Genomic DNA, 26,547 nt, shown 5'->3' on the forward strand with positions numbered 1-26,547 from the left:
ATTCATGGATGTTGCTGTGAAAAAAATAATTAATAATAATAATAATAATAAAAAAAAATTACTTGAGGTCCCGCTTATTTTTAATAACCAAAGCAGGTAAAGCAGACAACTGCGTGCTGCAGGCCTCAGCTGTCTGCTTTGTCTGCCTTGCTGGCTTGCCTTGCTGGCTGTCTGCCATGCTGGTTATCAAAAATAAAGGGAACCCCAAACCATTTTTTTGAATTTACTTATTTAAATTATTTAAAAAAATGGCGTGAGGTCCCTTTTATTTTTGATAATCAGCCATGGTAAAGCATTAGAAATTCCATGCCTGATGCTAATGAGAGGAACCTCTAAAGAATTCCATTGGATTCTTGGGTGTCATGGGACATTACACTTTTGTATTTCATCTGAACTTCAAGGATTTCTTTTTAATTAATAAATTGGCGAACAAGTCAGTGTGGAGGAGTCTTTATTCAAATAAATTATTTTTTTTTCTTGTATGTGTGTGTGTTTTTTAACTGCACACTTACTGGGTTAGTAAATTATTATTATTATTTATTTATTATTATAGCGCCATCAATTCCATGGCGCTTTACATGTGAAAGGGGTGTACATAATAGGGACAAGTACAATAATCATAAACAATACAAGACGCAAACAGGTACAGGAGGAGAGAGGTTCCTGCCCGCGAGGGCTCACAGTCTACAAATTAGGGTATCTAATATATCCGCCTATCCATCATTAACCCCTGGGCTTGATTCCAGCTGTAAATTCACACCTGACATCAACCCCAAAAGTATTACCCCTATTGGCACACCAGGTCAATCACAAAGAGCCAGGCAAAGTGCACATCTAAAGGATGTGTCACTTCTGAGGTAGCAATTTTAGGGTGGAAAGGGCCAAATAACCATGAGCCTTCCTAGGCTGATAATTTCAGCCTCTAGCTGTCTGCTTTACCTGCGCTGGTTAGCAAAATAAGGGGAACCCCACTCATTTTTTTATTAGCTGTCCACATCTGTTTGTAGGGCAATTGTCCTGCTCTTACACCATTTTGTTTTGTTTTTCAGCTACCAAGCGCTTACTATGAGCATTTTAAAGCCATTTAACAGTACCAATGTTCAGGCCCCTGTTGACATATATGAGGTTCGGGGTCCAGGCTCAAGTTCAGATCCCGAATTAAACTATTAACTAAAGTCAGACAGAACCCGCGCGAACCCAAACTTCCACAGGTCCGCTCATCCCTACTTACTAGTCCTTCACTGATTGATCCTAGAATGAACCATGCTGTCCCTGCCAGATAACTTAACCTTTTATCTACATTTCTATACACATTCTATATACATCCTTACATATTATACATTTAGCATCATACATTACATAATATTACATTTAGAGATGAACAAACCTGAGGTGCTCAGCCCAGTGCGAGCCGCTTGCAGTGTTTGATCGGGTTTGGACGTGACAACATCTTGATCGGCTGTAGTGTGCACCCACCTAAAAAAAATGAAAAAAACCCACCCAATAGCCTCTGGAAGTGATATGTTTATGGCTGGCTGCATGTGGGCAGTGACCCAAACTGCCCAATTAGTGAAGTTCATTGGGGTTTAAGTCAAGTCCGGATCCCAAACCGAACATTTTCAAAAGTCCGGCTGCACCCAGGGAACTGAACTTACGCAGGTCCGCTCATCTCTAATTACATCACATCTTATCTTAATACACATACACAATATTATCAACTCTACATCTTACACATTACAATACCTTACATTATTACATCCCACATACCACAATCTTTACAAAAGACACAAGACATAATTCACAATACACAGAAAAACAATACAACAACTTCATTGGTGTCTGTAGGAGATGGATCACGACCTACATTGTTGACTTTGACACATGAAGATAATATTTCTCATTGCACTCCTTTAGTACAGTAAATTTACCCTGCTTTCAAGGCAATTTTCTTGAATATTGTAATGCAGAGGTGGGCAAAGCCATTGGCCATAGAATTAAAACTTTCACAGAGGTAAACTGAAAACTACAATAAAAGGGGCACTTTTTTTTATACATATTAGCTACCTGCTTCCTAGAGAGATGTTTGATGCAGCATTTTTATATAGGGTACTATAGCTCAGTATTTTGCTTGGATATCTTCTTCAGTCTCATATACAGTCAACCGAGAAGTCGTGCACATGCACGGCAGTTGCTACTTTCAAATGGGGTGCACAGGATCCCTGTTTTTGTGATTAGTGGGACTCTCAGTTAATAGACCCCCATAGATGTGACACAACTACCTTATGAGTAGGTGATAACTCGTACGTCTGGGGCAACTTTCTTATTATATATATTTTTTTATTATTAATATTATTATTATTATTTTTTTTATTGTTTTTTTATAAGCTGGTTTTTAGGTTACTATAGGTCAATGAAAAGTAAAGGTATATGCATAATATGAGTGCTATTCAAAGTCAATTAAGACAGCCAGGACAGTATTATTTATTGGTTTCACTGTCCCAATATGCTAGACCTACTAAAAGGTTATTTAAAGAGTTAATTTTTCATTGAAATTTCTTGATTAAGCATAATCTCTTATAACACATGCAAATAATTTCCTCGTTTAAATGTGCTTATCAGAGCAATGTTGTTAAGTGTAACATTAATGGTGTAAGCGCCTGGCTCTAAGTATATGCAATTATCGAGAAACATAATTTGCGCAACAACAATTTTTTCCTCATTGTAATTAGATCAGATAAATGGATTCTATTTCCCCCCCATAAAACAGCAACGTTGTGAGCAGTGAATACACTGTATATTACAAGTTGCAGGAACACGTATATGTTAGACAATAAAAGAGTATTTCTTTAGAATAGGCTTGATTACAATATATAGGTCAGTAAACATGTTTAGTTGTAAAGAATTCTGCAGATTAGTTAAGGATCTAACACAAGTTGAGATAAATATTATTATTTTTTAATACTGAGGTTACCCGCTGTCACTGGATCCAGTGACAGCGGGTAACCTCACTGACAGCTCAGCTGATCGCACGGCTGTCTTCATTAGCTGTGTGGAGGTGACCGGAGCGGCGGTGTATTCTGCAGCTCCTGTCACCTCCATGCAGCAGCGCTGGATGCGACGCTGGACCATCCTGGAGTACGCCGGACATGGAGGGCTTTTTGGGGCTGATTAAAGTGGTGAACCAGGGTATATGTGTGTGTTTTTTATTTCTAATAAAGGATTTTTTCTGGTGTGTGTGTGTTTATTTACTGTAATTTACAGATTAATCATGGAGGGTGTCTCATAGACGCCTGACATGATTAATCTAGGACTTATTGGCAGCTATGGGCTGCCAATAACTCCTTATTACCCCGATTTGCCAAAGCACCAGGGCAAATCGGGAAGAGCCGGGTACAGCCCCAGAACTGTCGCATATAATGTATGCGGCAATTCTGGGCGGCTGCTGACTGATATTGTTAGGGTGGGGGGCTCCCCATAACGTGGAGCTCCCCATCCTGAGAATACCAGCCTTCAGCCGTATGGCTTTATCTGGCTGGCATTAAAATTGGGGGGAACCGCACGCCGTTTTTTTTAAATTATTTATTTATTTTACTGCACAGTATAGACACACCCACCGGCTGCTGTGATTGGGTGCAATGTGACACCTGTCACTCAGCGTGGGGGCGTGTCTCACTGCAACCAATCATAGGCGCCGGTGGGCGGGGAAAGCAGGGAATAGGAGATTGTTTAATGAGTGGCCGGCTTTTTCAAAATAGTAAAAGCCGCCGCAGCAGTGTGAATGCCGTGCAGCGCCGCGCCGGAGATCGGGGAACGGTAAGTATGAGAGAGGGGGGGAAACTGACCGACAGACTGTGAGAGAGGGACAGACAGACAGAGAGACCGACAGAGAGACAGAGAGACCGACCGACGGACTCAGGGAGATTGACCGACATACACAGAAATAGAAAGAATAGCCGACATCACTAGAAATAAAAACACCAAACGGACACGGACTATAGGTAGATGCATACGTGTTTACTAACGTGTGTGCACATACCCATAGACTTTCATTGTGTTCACGTGTGCGTGCTCCGTGCAGATAACGGACATGCATCCGTGCAAAATGCAAACACATACGGATCACGGACACGCACACACGGACATAATGAAATAACGGACGTGTGACCACAATCATAGATTAACATTGGTGCACGTTTGGCCGTGTCTCCGGCATATACGGAAACGGACCAAACACGCACGTGTATCACGGACGTGTGAAGGGGGCCTAAGAGAGTGCTAAATTATAATCAGCAGCATCTGAGAGGCAGGGGTGACAATGCATGCCTGTTAAAATACTGCAAGGAAACACCCTGTTGAACTGCAAGCAGAGATTCCACATACTGCGCTCCTGAAAAAAATAATGTTAATGTCTCTGCAACGGAGTGATGCACCGCAAAATGGAAAAAAGAGCAATATCAAGGGAGCTCAGGGATTTTTACAAGGTGCTTAACAAAAGAGAGCAATATCGCGGAGCTCAGGGAATTTCACAGGGTGCTTAACAAAAGAGAGCGATATTGCGGAGCTCAGAGAATTTTACAAGGTGCTTAACAAAAGAAAGCGATATTGCGGAGCTCAGAGAATTTTACAAGGTGCTTAGCTCCTTTTTATTTATCAAATGACAGGTCATCTTTATTTTTTAATTCAATGCGTTTATCTGAATCTATAACCATACCAACACACATCTGCAAAAGATCTGGAGCACAAGCTAAAACAGGTTTAACCTCTGTTGCTTTACTTTTAGACTCATCCTGCTCTTAATACTCCACAATAAACAGAAATATGACTTATATTGCTTCATATATCACTATATCCAGCATAAAAAGAGCAGTTCAAATCTCCCCCGATGTTTCCATGCTGCACACAGTCTCCCCTAACACTCATTAGTATCTCTTAGCTCTAAAGCAGTAAGTCTCACAATTCTGTCATGTTAGATCTCCACCAACTCACTATTATAGTTACCAGTACATCTCAATAAATTAGAATATCATCAAAAAGTTAATTTATTTCAATAATTCAATACAAAAAGGAAAACGCATATATTATATAGAGTCATTACAAACAGAGGGATCTATTTCACATGTTTATTTCTGTTAATGTTGTTGATTATGGCTTACAGCCAATGAAAACCTAAAAGTCATTCTCTCAGAAAATTAGAATAATTACCACAACACACTTGCAAAGGTTTCCTAAGCATTTAAAATGGTTTCTTAGTCTGGTTCAGTAGGCTGAACAGTTCATGGAGTTCATGGAGAAGACTGCTGACTTGACAGATATCCAGAAGGCAGTCATTGACACACTCCACAAGGAGGGTAAGCTGCAAAAGATTATAGCTAAAGAATCTGGCTGTTCACAAAGTGCTGTATCCAAGGATACTAAAGGGAAGTTGAGTGAAAGGAAAAAGTGTGGTAGAAAAAGGTGCACAAGCAACTGGGATAACCGCAGCCTTGATAGTATTGTTAAGATGAGCCCATTCAAATATTTGGGGGAGATTCACAAGGAGTGGACTGCTGCTGGAGTTAGTGCTTCAAGAACCCCCACACACAGACGTATCCAGGACATGGGCTACAACTGTCACATTTCTTGTGTCAAGCCACTCATCACATGTAGACAATGTCAGAAGTGTCTTACCTGAGCCAAGGAAAAAAAGAACTGGACTGTTGCTCAGTGGTATAAGGTGTTGTTTTCAGATGAAAGTAAATTTTGCATTTCATTTGGAAATCAAGGTCCCAGAGTCTGGAGGAAGAGTGGAGAGGCCACAAGCCAAGCATCTTGAGGTCCAGTGTGAAATTTCCACAATCAGTGATGGTTTGGGCACTCATGTCATCTGTTGGTGTAGGTCCACTGTTTTTTACCAAGACCAAAGTCAGCGCAGCCTTCTACCAGGAAATTTTAGAGCACTTCATGCTTCCCTCTGCCGACAAGCTTTTTGGAGATGGAAATTTAATTTTACAGCAGGACTTGTCACCTATCCACACTGCCAAAAGTACCAATACCTGGTTTAATAACCACAGTATCACTGTGCTTGTTGGCCAGCAAACTCGCCTGACCTAACACCATAAAGAATCTATAGGGTACTGTCAAGAGGAAGATGAGAGACATCAGACCCAACAATGCAGATGAGTTGAAGACTGCTATCAAAGCAACCTGGGCTTCCATAACACCTCAGCAGTGCCACAGGCTGATCACCTCCATTCCATGCCGCATTGATGCAGTAATTTATGCGAAAGGAGCCCCAACAAAGTATTGAGGCATTTACTGTACAGACTTTTCAGTAGGACAACATTTCTGAGTTAAAATATTTTTTTCAGTTGGTCTTATATAATATTCAAATTAATTTTCTGAGATAATGACTTTTGGGTTTTCATTGGCTGTAAGCCATAATCATCAACATTATCAGAATTAAACACTAGAAATACAGTAGATCACTCTGTTTGTAATGACTCTATATAATATATGCGTTTCCCTTTTTGTATGGAATTAATGAAATAAAATAACTTTTTAATGATATTCTAATTTATTGAGATGCTCTTGTATAATAGAAAAGACATTTTTACAGTATATTAGATAAAAGATTATATTTTTGCCTACTTTTAAATATTTAGGTTTCCCATTAGGTCCTCCATAGCTTCTAATTCACTCAGTTTGGTCCATTTTTATGTTTTTAGTATATATAGTTTTTTTGTCTTTTAGTCAATATTGCGTGTATGGGTTGGTAGCATAATAATAAAAATAAATCAGATAAGGAATAGACTAGTGCATTGTAGGTAACATCTATTTAGCTTTTTACTTGCTTGCCCATACTGTATAGCCAACTCTATTGTCTCTAATGTGTAGTACAATTCAAATGGTTTACTTATCATCCTAGATGGGTAAAAAAACCGACTTTTTAATTTGCCTCTATTTAAAAATCCTCTCCACTGTAAATAGCAGAGGGATTTTTAATTGTGTAATTTACTGCTTGTTGTCTAGGTTATCAGCAACGTAAGCAGCCTATCAGAGATAGACAGTATTCTAGGCAAGGAGGACACGGTTGCCAGTTCTTTGTGATAGAACTTGCAGGTTCTGCTCTGAAACGCGTTGGTACAACCAGCTTCACTGCCCACGCACTTCTCTCATGCTGCAGGAGCAAAGTCGCCTTATCTTTAGGAAAGCTCTACACCCTAGCAAGCAGGAAGCCCGGGGGCTGAGGAGCGGGTTATCCTGAACATAGATAATGAGAACAACCCTTGTAAGATATTCATTAATATAATAACATAAACTTAACAGTCTCGAATCCATGGAAACTACTGCCTTAGTAAAACAGTCTCCCCATGATGAAAACAAGAATATCTGACGCTGTGTAGTTACATTTCAGTTCGTTAGCGATTCCTAATGATGATGGAAATGAAGCCCTGCTGCTTGCATTATCTGCAGGCATATCATTTCCAGTTCCTATCAAAAGCTTTTTCAATGCATAATGCTTTTAGAAATAACTATTTTACTTTATTCAGTGCAGCATGTAACCAGTTAATTGTCAGAATTCTGCTTTTAAATTATCAGCTAAGAAAATAAATCATTTCTCTTTTTTTATATATCAGTACAGGATCAAGAGCTTGTAATTGGAATGAGCTCATTATGAAAGAACCATGGACCAGTGCTGGCAGTGTGTTGTCAGGATGCTACTTATCCTGTATATAGTGCTAATTACTCTGTTAAATGAGTATATATAAGAAGTGTGCTTGATGCTTTAAGATGGCATGCTTCATCTCTGAATCTAGCTAATTGCGCTCATAATGTACATTGCCAGGAAGATTCAGTTCACTGCACTCTTTCTATTTATGTTTTTATTTTTATTATTTACTGCTTTTATTTTTCTCTTGCATGATGTTTACTGTGGCCCTTTTACTTTTAACATTTGACTGTTTTTCGTGATGCTTTTTTATTGCTCAGAAAATGAATGTCATTGTTAATTACATACAAAATAATTATCCAGCCATATGTAAATATTGCTCAAATTACAGAAAAGTATATATATTATAACTGTGACCACTGTATCCTTTCTGTAGCAGGTTCAATGTAATCTGCTGGTCAACCAAATGTTATTATTCAGTACAGTATCAGACTAACAGGGCAAGGGCCCACCAGTTACATTGACTCTGATGCTCCACTGTTCAGCTACATGCAAATATTACATTACCTTCGTTCACAAATGTACTTATGCTTTTAATAATAAACTAGGAAGTTTGTTGAATGAATGAATGATGATATTTTGCTTTTGTCTGTAAATAGTGAATGAAATGTACTAGGCAAGCTACTGCTCATATTGTGGGCTACGTGGCTTACTTCTGCACAGGGGCCCACCAGTGATTTCACCAGTTCACCTGTAGGCCAGTCAATGTCTGATTCAGTAGACCATGATTTTCATATGGGTTGTCCATGCATATATAATCTAATATATATATAAAGCTGAGCGTATGTATGTGTGTGTATGCATGTATATACAGTATATGTGTGTGTGTGTGTGTGTGTATGAATGTCTGCTAAAGGAATCTGCACCATCACATTTACAATCATAAAATTTTGCACATCTGCCTCATTTGACTCAGGAAATGTCATAGACTACGTTTTGCGGGGGAAATTTAACCCCACGCTTTACAGTTATTCGCCAAAACACCTGATTGCATTAAAGTCAATGGAGCTGATAACTGATCTGTTATTATAGACTCTTATTATCGACAGAGAAAGAGACACACAGAGAGATGCACACACAGAAAGAGATGCCCACACAGAAAGACACACACATACATACACACAGAAAAACACACACACACACACACACCCACAGAAAGAGACACACAGAAGGAAACACATACACAGAAAGAGACACACACAAAAAGAGACACACACATAGAGAGACACACAGAAAGAGATGCACACTGAAGGAGACACACAAACCAAAAGAGACATACACCAAAAGAGACACACACACAATGAAAAAGACACACACTTAAAGAGACACACACTGAAAGAGACACACACACACAGAAAGCGACACACACAGAGAGACACACAGAAAGAGACACACACACTGAGACACATGCACACAGAGACATACACAGATAGAAAAAGACACACACTGAAAGAAACACACACAGAAAGAGACACACACAAAGAAAGAGACACACACACAGAAAGAGACACACACCGAAAGACAGACACACACACAGACAGAATAAGATACACACCGAAAGAGACACATACAGAAAGAGATACACACAGAAAGAGAAACACACAAACTGTTTGGATGTTTAAGGTAATATATTGGCTGTTTTGCCAGTTACCCTGGATATTTATCAGGCCTATAGCAACCAATCACAGCTCTGCTTCTATTTTGTTAGAGGTCAAAGAGCTCTGATTGGTTGCTATAGGCTGAGCACCGTGCATACCCAAGTACAGCGATGCTTGCATGAGTTGTTTGCATTTGTAAAGCATCTTCACTTTGTTTTGTTGCAAATGTCTGAGTTTGTACCGAACACCAAACTTCAAGTTCGCTCATCTCTAGTCCTGAAGAAAAAGCCTTTCCTTCAAAACCAGTAGACAAATAAACTACTTATTCATATATCCTGGTTTCCTTCATTGGCAGTGTGGAGTTAACCTCTTATCTCCTGGTACACTGATACATCAAAGGGCATGTAGTGCTTTTGAATATGCTCTGGCCACCTCCAGCAAGTGTTGTTAGAATGACCAGCATTATTTTGATATTCATTATCTATCCTAAAACCAGAAAAACCTTGTTAAGCATCTGTTAAAGGTAATACAGTATGTGTAGGACTAGTAAGTCTTGGGCGTCCATCACAGATCCATGTTTCCGGTGCGTGTGTGTGGCATACGTTTTTTTCATGGATACCACAGGTACCTGGTGATCTTCTCATGTCCATGTTTTCACACGAACTGTGTGTCTGTATGAACCACACTGAGACATGTCCGTTTTTTTCTGTCAGCATGGATGACAAAGGCCAACACAAGTCTATGGGTCTGTATAAACACATATAGCACACATATGGCATATGTTTTTGGCAACAATATCAATTTTTTTTAAGTCTCAAGATGGTGTATATTGGATAATCTACATATATAGTTGCAAGTTCCGGATGTAACTGAATCCCACAATGCACTGCGACACTGTCAGTTGCTTAACCGCAGTTTGCGCCCATATCATAGCCATAGTAATTAGGGACAATAGTCACAACAGCTTATAAGAAACCATATAGTGTAAACACACACACAGCACACAGGGGAGACACCACATAGTGAACACATCTCAAGAAACACAACACCAGATACCAATATACAGCACACAACAAGGAAGAGACAGTGCACAGTGGTGAAAGAGGTAAAATGATGCAATACACACAATACACAAATGCGGAGTGATGACATACAACAGATATGTTGGAAAGCGCAAATAGTGTGACACATGTCCACTGCTCCTGTCGGCACCACTAAGCATAGACAGATGTTCATTTCACCTCATTCCCGATGTGATAGCATCGGGCCTATTTCTAGTCTACATACATAATTGCCAGTTGCGGATGTAACCGTATCCCATTATGCACTGCGGCACTGTCAATTGTGCAGCCGCAGTTTGCGCCCACATTAAAGCCATGGTAACCAGGGACAACAGTGCAGGCAGAACCCAAATTGTGGGTTGAGTAAGCACAATTCTGTTCCCAGTCTAAAAATGTTACCCATACCACAGTAAAAAGTTACCCATACCACATCCAGGTATAATGAGGTGTTGGTGTTTTAAATTACACATTTGCAATGTCACGTAGCAGTTAGGAGACGTGGCCGAGATATATTGGGAAGCGCAAACAGTGTGTCAAATGTCCACTGCTCCTGTCAGCACCACTAAGCATAGACAGAAGTTAATTTCACCACACTCCTGATGCAATAGTATAGGATGTTACCTTTGAAGGCTTTTTCTCATCAACTATAATTCTTTACCCATTGGAGCTAAGCAGGCAAGCCGTTGGGTTTTTTATAGGGTAAGGTACAACAACCCTGAGAAGACAATATAGCATTGCATAGCAGCCATTCAGGGCTACATCTTTTCTTCTTGTATCTAATCTTGGGTAAAGTGCACTCTTGATTTTGAAGACTACATAGCCCTACTGTGTATGATTGAAATGAATTATCTCAAATTCATACTTTTATTAGCCTCCGCAGATCTGAGAGCAGGAGTTATCTACGGTTAGATTAGGAGATTTATGTTCCTTCTGACCTTCCTGCTCTAGAAATGATTAGGTTATGTGAAGAATAAAGAATTATAGATAATTCAATATATTTTACATAATTAAGAAGGGGAAAAATAAAAAAAGAACTAATACAATGTGAGTAAAATGGCCAGCTGTGTACGCTCTGGTATTTCGGAGCTCAGTGTACTATAATTTTACAACAAAAGTACCATTTTATTAAATCAGCACATGATGTTTTGGTATAAGGTCAGAATGGACGAAATGACAAATTTTGTAAAGTGTAAAAAGTATGCAAAAAAGTCACAATAAAAAGTCAAGGGTAATACATACACATTTTTAAAGTCCCTCTGGCAATTCTCCGTACAGGAAGCTATCGGGTTGGCTAGATCACATTTGTTCAAAGTCTATAGAGCGTAATTTATGTTGTTTTAACGTAATATTAATAGGTTTGAATTTTGCCATTACAAAAGAGCACTATAAACCTACCTCCTGCGGTTGCTTCTGAATAAAGCTATACTTTAAATCATTACATGCCTGAAGGGCATGTTTTATTCTCAATTTTAAACCAATTTAATACAATATATTTTCAACCTCGACATGTCAGTTTATAACAAGAGGAAATACTTATGAGTGTCATTATGGGTTGGTGTCATTTTTTTTCTCAGCTATGAATGCACAAAATGAAAATATGAATGTAAAATGTGAATAGAGGGCTAATAAGCAATATGCCAAAAATGACAGCTAATATAGCACAATAGCCTCAAAGGCTTCTTTTATCTTTGCTAAGTGAAAATCGAGCATTTCAAACAGTAATGTAATTCAGGCTAAAAACCATCAGATGCATTAGAAACAAATTTGTCACATTAAAGATATTAAAGCGTTACTTTTACTTGTTTATATAGGCCACGACAATTTCAAGGATTTTCAGCGATAAATAATATCAAACGATAGTATAAAAACATGGCACTATCAAAGTCAATGTATTTAAATGTGGCCAACATGCTATTTATTAATTATTCAGGGTATTATAAAAAAAGAAACTTTTTAATTTATCATTCTGTATAAAGTATATCACAAAAGTGAGTACACCCCTCAAATTTTTATAAATATTTTATTATATCTTTTCACTCCTGCGACCTTGTAACACTGATTAGTTGCATGACACCGAAGGGCATAATTTCAACAATTTCACTCAGGGGTGTACTTATTTTTTTGCCAGCAATTGCTGCATAATGAGTTATTTAGAGGGCACACCAAATTTACACTGTTATACAAGCTGTACACTGACTACTTTACATTGTATCCAACGTGTCATAGCTTCAGTATTGTCTAATAAATAATAAAAAACAGTTCTCTCGTGCGCAGTGTTCATCAAATGGAGGAGCCTCCTTGACAAGTTGTAGTCACATACTCCTCTATCAGCCGACACTTTAAAGGGAACCTGTCACCACTTTTTTGCCCTATAAGCTGCGGCCACCACCAGTGGGCTCTTATATACAGCATTCTAACATGCTGTATAAAAGAGCCTAGGCCGCTGTGTAGAACATAAAAATACTTTATGATACTCACCTAACGGTCACACTGCAGTGGAGTTGGGCCATATGGGCGTCTCCATTGTCTGGTGCCGGTGCCTCTTCTTTCGGCCATCTTCGTCCTCCTTCTGAAGCCTGTGTGCATGACGCATCCTACGTCATACCCACTCGCCGGTCCTGCGCAGGTACACTACAATACTTTGATCTGCCCTGCTCAGGGCAGATAAAAGTGCGCCTACTCAGGACCTCAATCCTGACGAGTGTGGATGACGTAGACGCATCATGCACCCTGACTACAGAAGAAGGAGGACGAAGATGGCCGAAAAAAGCGGTGCCCTCACCGGAGAATGCAGACACCCATCTGACACAAATCCACCGCAGCGCGACCGTTAGGTAAGTATTATAAAGTTTTTTTACGTTCTACACAGCGGCCTGGGCTCTTATATACAGCATGTTAGAATGCTGTATATAAGAGCCCGCTGGTGGTGGCCGCAGCTTATATGCCGAAAAACTGGTGACAGGTTCCCTTTAACAAAAGAGGTGCAGTCTGTGAACGAGGCTGTACTAACAGAACAAAGACCTATATTATATTTATTAGCATAAAAGAAAAGATCTTTAGAAATACTCTTTCTAAAGATCTCTTTATCTTTGCTAATGTATACAGGGATGGTTAGGCAAGGATTAGCAATATGCACCCAGAACTGCTTGTGGTTCTGGGTGCATATTGCACCTGACAGGTTCCCTTTAAGGAAATTCAACCTTTCATCACTTGATCTTGATCACTTGTTAGTGATGGGCGAACCCAAACTATTAATGTCCAGATTTGCACAAGTTTAGAAGAATCCAAGCACCAACCCGGGGCCCAGAGTTTTCAGGGAACTCTGGGTAACAACCAAGGTAATAAAAAAAAAAATCAAAGATAGAAGAAAGAGAATAGGAATAAAGCAAGCGCTTTATACTTACCAGTCTCCGTGCGGCTGTAACTCTGCTTCCAGGCCATTCACTTTACTTCTGGAACAGCTCATTATCCTTCAAACATATTCACTGCTTCCCCCGCACACCGGCAGTCCCCGTATCTCTGATTAGTTGCAGTCAGATAGCAACGATAGCCTGTGTGACAGCGTTTCTGACTGCAACCAATCAGAGGCGCTGTGTCTGTGTCCAGATTGATGTAAACATAAATAAATAAATAAATTGGCATAGGGTGTCCCATGTTATGATACCCAGCCATGATAAAGCATATGGCTACAGGCTGCAGCCTCCAGCCATGAACTTCTTTTGGTCGTGTATCAAAATAAGATGAATCACATGAGGATTTTTTAAGAATTATTTAAATAATTAATTAAAAAAACAGCATGCGATCCTCTCCAATTTTGATACCCAGCCATGATAAAGCTGACAACTGGGAGCTGGTATTCTCAGGCTGGGAAGGCCCATGCTTATTGGGCCCCCACAGTCTAAAAAAAGCAGCCTCTATCTGCACAGCTTTGTCTCATCCATTAGATGCAAAAACCACGGAACTTTTTCCAGCTCATCCCAATTCTCTTGATGCGGTTGCAATCAGGGTAATAAGGGATTAATAACACTTCATAACTGCTACTAATGCCTAGATTAATATTGGGAGGTGTCTATGAGACCCCCATTACCAATTTGCAAGTAAAAAGAAATAAACACAAACACCTACAAATCCTTTATTTGAAATAAAATACAAAACAAAAACACCCTCTTTCACCCATTTATTAACCCCTAAAACAATCAGGTCCAACATAATGCAGACAAGGTCCCACAACAATTCCAGCTCTGCTATATGCTGAAATGAGAATCTGTGGCTATAAAACATGACCAACTGCTGTGAGTTTCAGGCAGAGAATGATTGAGCCACAGCAATAAGTGGTGACATCACTCAGGTTATTTGTGGTGACAGCTGGAGGTTCTCACTGTCCTCAACCTGTGATTGCAGGTAACCTGATCTCAGGTGACCTCATTGAACTGAGTGACATCAGGTGAGGTTGCTTTTAATCACAGGTGGACTGTGGGAACCTACAGCTGTGACTGCAAATAACCTGAGTGACTTCACCACTCATCACAAGGCTCATTCTCTGCCTGAAGCTCACAGCGGGCGGTCATGTTCTATGCCTGCGCACTGTCATTTCAGATGTAGCAGAGTCAAAATCATCTTGGGACTTTGTGGGGATTACATCGGACCTGGTTATTTTGGGGGTTAATAAAGGGGTGAAAGAGGTTTTATTTTTGTTTCAAATAAATATTTTTTGGGGTGTTTGTGTTTACTTCTTTTCACTTACATATTAGTAATGGGGGTCTCATAGATGCCTCCCATTACTGATCTAGGGTTTAGTGGCAGCTGTGAAAAGTTATTAACCCCTTACCGCCCCAACTGCCACTGCCCCAGAGCAGTCAGAATGAGCCAGGTAAAATTCCTTTATTGTTGCATCTAATGGATGCGACAATCCTGGGCAGCTGCAGGCTGCTATTTTTAGGCTGGGGAGACAAACATGGGTCTTTCCAGCCTGAGAATACCAGTTCCAGGCTGTTGGCTTCATCATTAAATAATAATAAAAAAAAGCCACATGCGGTTCTTCTTATTTTAAGTGCACTGCTGGGGGCTGCAGCCTGTAGCCATATACTTTAACATGGCTGGGTATCATACATGGGAGGTCGTTATGCTATTTTTTAAATGTATTTATTTATTTTTACAGCAATAGATATGGACACACAGCACCTTGATTGGTTGCAGTCAGACACACTGTCATACAGGGACGAAGCGCATCTGACTGCAGCCAATCAGAGAGGTGGGGACTGCCGGTGGGTGAAACAGTGAATATGTATGATGGATAATGAGTGGCCCCAGAAGTAGTGTTAGAGACATGCGGAGATTCGGTAAGTATAACATGCCTGCTCAAATCCCCTTATCCTCTCTACCACCATTTTATAGCACCAGATTCTGGTCCCCATCGACTTATATGGGGACTGGCATCTGGCTAGATATCCAGGATCAATTTAGGGCCCAAACCTTTTTTTTTAACCCAGTTGGACCCACTGATCCACGGTATCTGTGAGTCTGCCTATAACTACTTGTTAAATACAATGTCTGAATATAAGTAAAAGGATGATCTTCTATGGAGCCCTTCCATAATCTTCTTGACAACATAGTTTAAAGAGTTAACAGCAGAAAGAGTAAAGAGCTATGGTTTGATACTTTTATAAGAGGATTCTGGCTTTGCAACACAGTCAGCTTCTGCGTTTATGGAGTGAACTCAACTCTTGAGCTAAGTCCTTCCACCGCCACCTTACATGTTATGCACATGTTGGGAAGAGGTTAATACAGCTTATGTACAACTCACAGTCAGTTGTCATTTGTATCCTCCAGTCAATTTAGATTCCCTACATATTGGGTTTCTCCAACAGAGCACTATATAATATATATACACTCATGGTCAAAAGTGTTTGCGCACTTTAAATTGTTCCAGAAAATGAAGTATTTATCTCAGGAAATTATTGCAATTACACATGTTTTGTTATACACATGTTTATTTCCATGTTTATTTATTTTTTTATTTATTTTTCACAAAGGAAATAAACATGCACAACAAAGTGTGGAATTGAAATAATTTTATGGGAGAAATACTTCATTTTCTAGAACAATTTCGAGGGTGCTAAAATTATCTTCCATGAAAAAAAAAAAATGAAAAAAATTAAAATGATATATATATATATATACAGTGCCTACAAGTAGTATTCAACCTCCTGCAGAGTTAGCAGGTTTGATAAGATGCAAATAAGTTAGAGCCTGCAAACTTCAAACAAGAGCAGGATTTATTAACAGATGCATAAATCTTACAAACCAACAAGTTATGTTACTCAGTTAAATTTTAATAAATTTTCAACATAAAAGTGTGGGTCAATTATTATTCAACCCCTAGGTTTAATATTTTGTGGAATAACCCTTGTTTGCAATTACAGCTAATAATCATCTTTTATAAGACCTGATCAGGCCGGCACAGGTCTCTGGAGTTATCTTGGCCCACTCCTCCATGCAGATCTTCTCCAAGTTATCTAGGTTCTTTGGGTGTCTCATGTGGACTTTAATCTTGAGCTCCTTCCAAAAGTTTTCAATTGGGTTAAGGTCAGGAGACTGACTAGGCCACTGCAACACCTTGATTTTTTCCCTCTTGAACCAGGCCTTGGTTTTCTTGGCTGTGTGCTTTGGGTCGTTGTTTTGTTGGAAGATCAAATGACGACCCATCTTAAGATCCTTGATGGAGGAGCGGAGGTTCTTGGCCAAAATCTCCAGGTAGGCCGTGCTATCCATCTTCCCATGGATGCGGACCAGATGGCCAGGCCCCTTGGCAGAGAAATAGCCCCACAGCATGATGCTGCCACCACCATGCTTGACTGTAGGGATGGTATTCTTGCAGTGCCATCCAGTCTCCAAACGTCACGTTTGTGGTTGGCACCAAAGATCTCGATCTTGGTCTCATCAGACCAGAGAACCTTGAACCAGTCTGTCTCAGAGTCCTCCAAGTGATCATGAGCAAACTGTAGACGAGCCTTGACATGACGCTTTGAAAGTAAAGGTACCTTACGGGCTCGTCTGGAACGGAGACCATTGCGGTGGAGTACGTTACTTATGGTATTGACTGAAACCAATGTCCCCACTGCCATGAGATCTTCCCGGAGCTCCTTCCTTGTTGTCCTTGGGTTAGCCTTGACTCTTCGGACAAGCCTGGCCTCGGCACGGGTGGAAACTTTCAAAGGCTGTCCAGGTTGTGGAAGGCTAACAGTAGTTCCATAAGCCTTCCACTTCCGGATGATGCTCCCAACAGTGGAGACAGGTAGGCCCAACTCCTTGGAAAGGGCTTTGTACCCCTTGCCAGCCTTGTGACCCTCCATGATCTTGTCTCTGATGGCCTTGGAATGCTCCTTTGTCTTTCCCATGTTGACCAAGTATGAGTGCTGTTCACAAGTTTGGGGAGGGTCATAATTAGTCAGAAAAGGCTGGAAAAAGAGATAATTAATTCAAACATGTGAAGCTCATTGTTCTTTGTGCCTGAAATACTTCTTAATACTTTAGGGGAACCAAACAGAATTCTTGTGGCTTGAGGGGTTGAATAATAAATGACCCTCTGAATAAACTTTTCACAATTTAAAAAAAATAAATAAAAAAAGAAATAACATTCTTTTTTGCTGCAGTGCATTTCACACTTCCAGGCTGATCTACAGTCCAAATGTCACAATGCCAAGTTAATTCCAAATGTGTAAACCTGCTAAATCTGCAGGGGGTTGAATACTACTTGTAGGCACTGTATATATATATATATATATATATATATATATATTTTCATGGAAGATAATTCTGTACAAGTAAACATATACACAGTATATATATATATATATATATATATATATATATATATATATATATTTATATATATATTTATATTTATTTGTACAGAATTAAGTCATGGGTCATACTGTCATGGGTGCCAGGCACAGCTGCTACCATATGTACTGAAATTGCCAATTACAATTCATGTTTAGGAAACACATAATATATAGTATAAGTCATGTATGAGCATATATCAAGGATATCAAGAAAATAAATTCACTTTGTAGTAGCAGTTATATATTTGGATTGTATTACGACAAAAAGAGTTATTTTTCATTAAATTATCCAAAAGTTAAACGGCATTCTGTAGACTATTTTTATTGTTAACACTATAGGTAACACTTATAGGCTTACATTGACCAATACATTGTATATAAAATAAAAGGGTGGAAAAACAGCGTAAGGACATTTTTGTAGAATACCTGGCTTTGGATAATACATTTAGAATGTCAAGAGCCACTCAAAACTGTAAAGACATAAATAACAGAAATACCACAGAGAAAATAAAGTTAATGGAAAACCAACTGTGCTCATTCACATTGTAGACTGATACTAATAAGATAGATAGCTAAACAGCTAACATCAAGCTATATTTTCTGCACAGTTCACTCATACTTGAGAGTAGTTACTTAAAGGCATCTGATTTACTAACTGTCCTTAATGGCATGAACCACATTAATTAGTTTCAGATACAATTTTTAACAGCTTCTAAAAGATGATTTGCTTATTGAAAATGGGTGGAGGTAGGAGTGAAACCTAAACTGTGATTTTGTGCGCCGATATGGCGTAACTTTGCTCACCAATGTAAGCCAACTAGTAGATGGTATAAACCAGTTTAAAGATATGCCAAATTTACCATCCAGAATAAACCATATTGATAAATCTTGACAATCATAAGGAAACAGAAAAAAAACGCTCACCACTGCAGAGACAAGCCTGTATGAGTCCTCCAAATAAGTCCTGCAGTCCAGCACGGTTCATGGCAGCAAGCCGAATAAACATATAGAACAAAGCAATGGGAAGGATACGCGTTCGTCGGGATGCCTTCTTCAGGTTGACCGAAACGCATAGTGTGGTATACATCTGCCATCTATCAGTGTGTATAAGCCAGTGTCATTACTTGCATTATGGATATTTTTTAATCAATGAAATATAGAAGAGTTTTTTATTTATCCATTGGAGTCCAGCTGGATTCTTTCCATTGCTTTGTTCTATATTGATAAATCTGGTGCATTTTAAGACTATATACTTTACACAACTTTAGTAAATCAAAGCTAATTCATATTGCTTTTCAGCCAACATACACAAATTAGAACCATTGAATAAATTTACTAAGTAAACTTATGTACCATATGCATATTACAATGGTAAAATCCTTTGAATATTGTACAACAAAAGATAGTGAATGAACTTGATCATAATACATGTAAAACAAGCATAAAAACAGGTTGATATGGAGAGTACATCCAAAGAGAAAAATGAGTGAATATGTGGTTCATCTACATTGACACAAGTATGAAAGGGCAATGTGAAGCAAAAAGCAAGGAGTAAAGTAACAACTAGAGTATAGATGAAATAACCAATAAACATAAAAATATCTGCATAAAACTAAATCTCATCTATAAAATACAGCAAAACCCCAAAGCATCATTTTCCTTTTGCTTCCTTGTGGCTTTTTAAAACGGCTCAAAGATTAAAATAAGTTATTACATATAAATTGGATAGGTGAAAATTTGCTGATCACTGGGTCTCCCACTATTGGGACCTGAAATGATGGACAGAATGGTTAACTTCTATACTCATTACAAGATGGCACGACAGGTTGGATGCCTTCACATATGCACATTGTCACTCCATTCTTACAGGGATATAAAAGTCCCTCTTTCTGCTGATAAGTGCAGCTAAGAGCATGTCCCCATGGATCAAAAGTTATCACCTATCGAAGATATGTTGTTACATTTTTTATTGGATATAATTTCTATATAATTAGGTTTTTTTACATAATTTTATATGTATTATGATAAAGTATATATTATACATTTACTATGGTGTACGATATATGTAGGAGTTTATTATGATTACTAAGAATTATTTCTCTAATAAGTGATAAGTAATGATAAGATCTATGAAACTTACCTTGGAAAGATCTCCAGCTTCTAAGTAGAAACAAATAATAAATACATTCCAAGATACCCACAGCACGAGCCAAGAAGCATACTGCGGAAGGGAAAAAGAAGACAGAAAATACTTTAGTTTTTTTTAGACACAACACAACATAGTGTATGTTATCAGAAACTGACTTATGTAAATCAAGTTTTTATGTCAATCAGATTTTTACATACTTTGGTGTTGCTAAATTTTAATTCTTCAAAGTCAAAACCTATCATTTATCATTTTAAAAATGTAAAAATGTTGTAAGTCTTATATTGCCCACTAATGATAGTAATAAGCTTAGAGCTCCTGATCTGTAGAGATCTTTTTATCAATCATATCATCATCACAAGCAGGATTATATTGAAAGTTATCACATACATACAGTGGCAAAATAAGTATTGAACATGTCACCAATTTTCTAAGTAAATATATTTCAAAACATGCTATGGTCATGAATTTCTCACAAGATGTCGGTATTAACCCATTCCAGTGCACACAGGAAAATAAATCAAACCAAAGATGTCTATACATTTAGTGATTTGTAATAATGAGAAATGACACAGGCAATTCTAGCAGCTTTATTTTCTTTCTCTGAAAACAACTGAGTTTTCTTGGCTGTGTGTTTGGGATCATTATCTTGCTGAAATGTCCACCTTCATTTCATCTTCATCATCCTAGTACATGGCAGCAGATTTCTTTCAATAATATCCTGGTACATTTATCCTTCCTTCAATTATACAAGGTTTGCCATCGTTTTGTTTGCCATATATTTTACAACCAAAAGAATGAAAAGGTAAAAAAAAAAAAATGAAAAGGTGTTGAGACAGCTCACTGGTTTTACCCATCAATAGTAGAGATGAGCATATCCGTGGAAGTTTGGTTCGGTGGGTTCAGCCAGACTTTAGATAAAGTTCAGTTTGGGACCCAGACTAGCCGTGAACCCCAATGGAAGTCACTAATTGGGCAGTTTGTGTCTCCACCTACATGCAAATAGCCATAAACAGAACAATGATCGTATTCAAGCACTGTGATGTTCTGACTATGTTTGGGGTTTTTTTTGTAAAGTTTGTGTTTTGTATGAACACTGAACACTGATCCTTAGTTTCGCTCATCTCTAATCATGAGTAGTGATGGGTGGACTCGGGCTGTAAAAGTCCGGATTTACGTGGGTTCAAAAGAACCCAAGCACCGACCCCAGGCCCGGAGTTCTCAGGGAACTCCAGGTAACAATCCAGATCCAGCCACCTGGGTAATAAAAAAAATCAAAGAAAAAAAAAAAGAAAAGAAAAACATAGCAAGCGCTTTATACTTACTGGTCTCCACACTGCTATAACTCTGCTTCCAGACCACTTACTCTACTTCCAGAGCTGCTAATTAACTTTATGTATGTGCAGTGCTTCCCCTGCCCACCGGCAGTCCCAGAATCTTTGATTGTTTGCAGTCAGACAGCACCCCAGTCTGTGTGACAGCATGTCTGACTGCAACCAGAGGCGTTGTGTATGTGTCTAGATTGATGTAAAAATAAACAAATATGAAAATTGGCATCGGGTTCCCCATATTATGATACCCAGCACAGATAAAGCATACGGCTACAGACTGCAGCTCCAAGCTGTGTGTTTATTTGTCTGTGTATCAAAACAAAAGGAACTGCGTGTTGCTTTTTTATCATTTAAATAAACAATTTTAAAAAATGGCGTGTGATCCCTCTAATTTTGATACTCAGCCCTAATAAAAGCTGACACCTGGGAGCTGGTATTCTCAGGCTGGGTTAACCCATGGTTATTGAGCCCCCCCAGCCTAAAAAAGTGGCCTGCAGCTGCCTAGCATTGTCGCATACATTAGATGCAACAATCCTAAAAATGTACACAGCTCATCCCAATTGCCCTGCTGTGGTGGCAATCAGGGTAATAAGGGGTTAATAACAGCTCACAGCTGCTACTAGGCTCTAGATCAGTATTGGGAGGCCTTTATGAGACCCCCCATTACTAATCTGTAAGTGAAAAGAAATAAACTCAATGTTCAATGAGATCACCTGAGGTCAGGTCAGCTGTGATCACAGGTGGAGAACCATGGGAACCTCCAGCTGTAACCTCAAAATACCTGAGTAACATCATTGCTCATCGCAGCTGCTTATTCTCTGCCTGAAGCTCACAGATGGTGGTCCTGTCCTATGCCCACATGCTGTCTGTCACTTCAGATGTAGCAGAGCTGGAATCATTGTGAGACCTCATGTGAATTACCTCAGACCTGGTTGTTTTTGTGGTTAATAAAGGGAGAAAGACAGTGTTTTGGTTTTTTATTTCAAGTAAATGATTTTTTCAGAGTTTGTGTTTATTTCTTTTCACTTACAGATTAGTGTTGGGGCTCTCATAGATGCCTCCCATTATTAATCTATGGCTTAGTAGCAGCTGTGAGCTGTTATTAACCCCTTATTACCCAAATTTCCACTGCACCAGGGCAATGGGGATGAACCGGGTAAAGTTCCAAGATTGTCGCATCTGATGGATGCGACAATCCTTGTTGGCTGCAGGCTGATATTTTACACCAAAAAAAAGAAAAGATAAAAGCTGCCATCCCTTCCCCAGAAGTGCTTTGTTTATTGTTGACTATATGTAGGCAATGTGCAATCAGTGACTTCCATTGAGGTTTAGGTCAAGTCTGGGACCTGAACTGTACTTTATCTAAAATCCGGCTGAACCTGCTGAACCCAAACTTACACAGGTCTGCTCATCTTTACTTGTACTGTATGGAAGTAACTATCAAGCACCGCACCTCTTTAAAAATGGTAAACAACCATTACGCTTGTACCAATTAGTTAGCGCTTAAACACCAAAATTTGTGCCACTAAATGACAAAATAAACCTTTTTCTTTTACAAGAGAAATTATTAGCAACATGTCAGTGGGTGTAAAGGTACCGTCACACAAAGCAACATCGCTAGCAGCATCGCTGCTGAGGCACAACTTGCTAGCGATGTTGCTTAGTGTGACATCCAGCAACAACCTGGCCCCTGCTGTGAGGTCGCAGGTTGTTGCTGAATGTCCTGGACCATTTTTTAGTTGTTGCTCTCCCGCTGTGAAGCACACATCGCTGTGTGTGACAGCGAGAGAGCAACAACTGAATGTGCAGGCAGCAGGAGCCGGCTTCTGCGGACGCTCGTAACCACGGTAAACAGCAGGTAACCAAGAAGCCCTTACCTTGGTTACCCGATATTTACTTTCGTTACCAGCGTCCGCCGCTCTGAGCTGTCAGTACCGGCTCCCTGCTCTCTGCACACATAGCTGGAGTACACATCGGGTAATTAACCCAATGTGTACTGTGGCTAGGAGTGCAGGGAACAGGAGCCGGCACTGACAGCTGAGAGCGGCGGACGCTGGTAACGAAGGTAAATATCGGGTAACCAAGGGAAGGGCTTCTTGGTTACCCGATGTTTACCGTGGTTACCAGTGTTCGCAGAAGCCGGCTCCCTGCTGCCTGCACACGTAGCAGAGTACACATCGGGTAATTAACCCGATGTGTACTGTGGCTAGGTGTGCAGGGAGCCAGCGCTAAGCGGTGTGCGCTGGTAACCAAGGTAAATATCGGGTTGGTTACCCGATATTTACCCTAGTTACCAAGCGCAGCATGCTTCCATGTGTAGCGACGCTCCAGCTATCCCTGCCAGGTCAGGTTGCTGGTGGGATCGCTGGAGCGTTGCTAAGTGTGACATCTCACCAGCAACCTCCTAGCAACTTACCAGCGATCCCTATCAGGTTGTATTGTTGTTGGGATCGCTGGTAAGTTGTTTAGTGTGACTGGGCCTTAACAGTCTTAACAAGATCTTATTTTATGAGTTAACTAGGTAGATAATTCTACTTATCTTATTAATCAGGAATAGCTAATTTCTTCTTTAGATCTATTGTTATATATCTTCATTAGTAGAGATGAGCGAACCGGTCGCGGTTCGGCTCGAGTTCGGTTCGCCGAACGGGGGTCCCGTTCGAGTTCGGTTCGTCGAACGTTCGACGAACCAAACTCGAACCTATAGGCTATAATGGGAGGCAATCACAAACACATAAAAATGCATTATAAATGTACACAAACAGTTAATAAACATTGCCATAACACTTACCGGTCCCCGCGATCCCTTCTGCAATCTGTCTCCTGCCGCGATTCCATCCGATGATCGCTGAATGCTCCCGGTGACCGGCACTGCAGCAGTGAAGCAGGACCTATCGTGACGTCAAAATAGCCATGTGACCAGTCATGTGGCTATTATCTCATTGGCTACAGACTGGTCACATGACTATGACGCGTCATGTAGGACCTGCGAGTGCATCTCTCCGGTACACGGTGCACATATGTGTATCGCCGTGTACCGGCGACATGCTCTAGCACACGGTCGACTCCCCATTCCGTTGGGGACCGGCTGACACAGCCGGTAATTAACGGAGGTTGCCATAGCAACGCAGTTAGCGGTGACGTCACCGCTAACCGCGGCTCCGAGAGCACCGTTGCTATGGTAACGCGTCTATCAGCGTTACCGCTAGCAGCACTGATCACTCACGGAGTGAAGGCTGCACGCTGCTTCCCGATTGTAGTGAGGATTGTAGTGAGGATGGAGGTTCCTCAGCCCCAAGTGATGAGCTGGGTAAACTCATCCTCACTACAATCGTCACTACTACTACACTAGTGAGGATTGTAGTGAGGATGGAGGTTCCTCAGCCCCAAGTGATGAGCTGGGTAAACTCATCCTCACTACAATCGTCACTACTACTACACTAGTGAGGATTGTAGTGAGGATGAGGTTCCTCAGCCCCAAGTGATGAGCTGGGTAAACTCATCCTCACTACAATCGTCACTACTACTACACTAGTGAGGATTGTAGTGAGGATGGAGGTTCCCCAGCCCCAAGTGATGAGCTGGGTAAACTCATCCTCACTACAATCGTCACTACTACTACACTAGTGAGGATTGTAGTGAGGATGAGGTTCCCCAGCCCCAAGTGATGAGCTGGGTAAACTCATCCTCACTACAATCGTCACTACTACTACACTAGAAAGAAAGAAGACAGAAGAGCAGGATCGTGGAGGGCTGACAGGGGGTAATAAAGATGGAGTCTCTAATGTGTCTGTGTATTTATTTCTATTAAAGTATTTTTTCTCTGTGTGGTGTTTTTTTTTAACCCTTTATTGGAGATTCTTAATGGCCGGGTCAAACGTGCCTGACATTAAGAATCTCTGGCTTAATACTGGCTAGTAAAACAAAGCCAGTATTAACTCATGATTACCCAACAAGCCACCCGGCTCCAGGGCTGTTGGAAGAGTTGGATACAGCGCCAGATGATGGCGCTTCTATGAGAGCGCCATTTTCTGGGACGGCTGCGGACTGAAATTCGCAGCGGAGGCGCCCAGAAACCTCGGGCTAACCTGTGCTGCGGATTCCAATCCCCAGCTGCCTAGTTGTACCCGGCTGGACACAAAAATGGGGCGAAGCCCACGTCATTTGTTTTTTAATTATTTCATGAAATAAGTGAAATAATTAAAAAAAATGGGCTTCCCTATATTTTTGGTTCTCAGCCGGGTACAAATAGGCAACTGGGGGTTGGAGGCAGCCCGTGGCTGCCTGCTGTACCTGGCTAGCATACAAAAATATGGCGAAGCCCACGTCATTTTTTTGGTGGGCAAAAAAATTCTGCATACAGTCCTGGATGGAGTATGCTGAGCCTTGTAGTTCTGCAGCTGCTGTCTTCTCTTCTTCATACCGACAGACAGCAGCTGCAGAACTACAAGGCTCAGCATACTCCATCCAGGACTGTATGCAGAAGTTTTTTGCCCCCTGAAAAAATTATGTGGGCTTCGCCATATTTTTGTATGCTAGCCAGGTACAGCAGGCAGGTACGGCTGCCCCCAACCCCCAGTTGCCTATTTGTACCCGGCTGGGAACCAAAAATAAAGGGAAGCCCTTTTTTTATTATTTCATGAATTTCATGAAATAATTAGAAAACAAATGACGTAGGCTTCGCCCCATTTTTGTGTCCAGCCAGGTTCAACTAGGCAGCTGGGGATTGGAATCCGCAGCACAGGTTGGCCTGAGCTTTCTGGGCCCCACTGCTGCGAATTGCAGTCTGCAGCCGCCTCAGAAAATGGCATTTTCATAGAAGCGCCATCTTCTGGCGCTGTATCCAACTCTTCCAGCAC

The 26,547-nt window shown here is 40.3% G+C and overlaps 1 protein-coding gene across 1 annotated transcript in view; it reads right to left on the reverse strand.

Annotated features, from left to right (window-relative positions):
* NKAIN2 (sodium/potassium transporting ATPase interacting 2) overlaps window positions 1-26,547 on the reverse strand; it is a 1,481,925-nt gene that overhangs the window by 873,847 nt on the left and 581,531 nt on the right. Inside the window, exon 3 of the mRNA XM_075339944.1 lies at window positions 20,352-20,432. Within this exon, the coding sequence (XP_075196059.1) occupies window positions 20,352-20,432 (81 nt within the window). The remainder of the gene's footprint in view (window positions 1-20,351; window positions 20,433-26,547) is intronic.

The sequence above is a fragment of the Anomaloglossus baeobatrachus genome, chromosome 3 (assembly GCF_048569485.1).
Source record: "Anomaloglossus baeobatrachus isolate aAnoBae1 chromosome 3, aAnoBae1.hap1, whole genome shotgun sequence".
In the NCBI taxonomy this organism is placed as follows: domain Eukaryota; kingdom Metazoa; phylum Chordata; class Amphibia; order Anura; family Aromobatidae; genus Anomaloglossus; species Anomaloglossus baeobatrachus.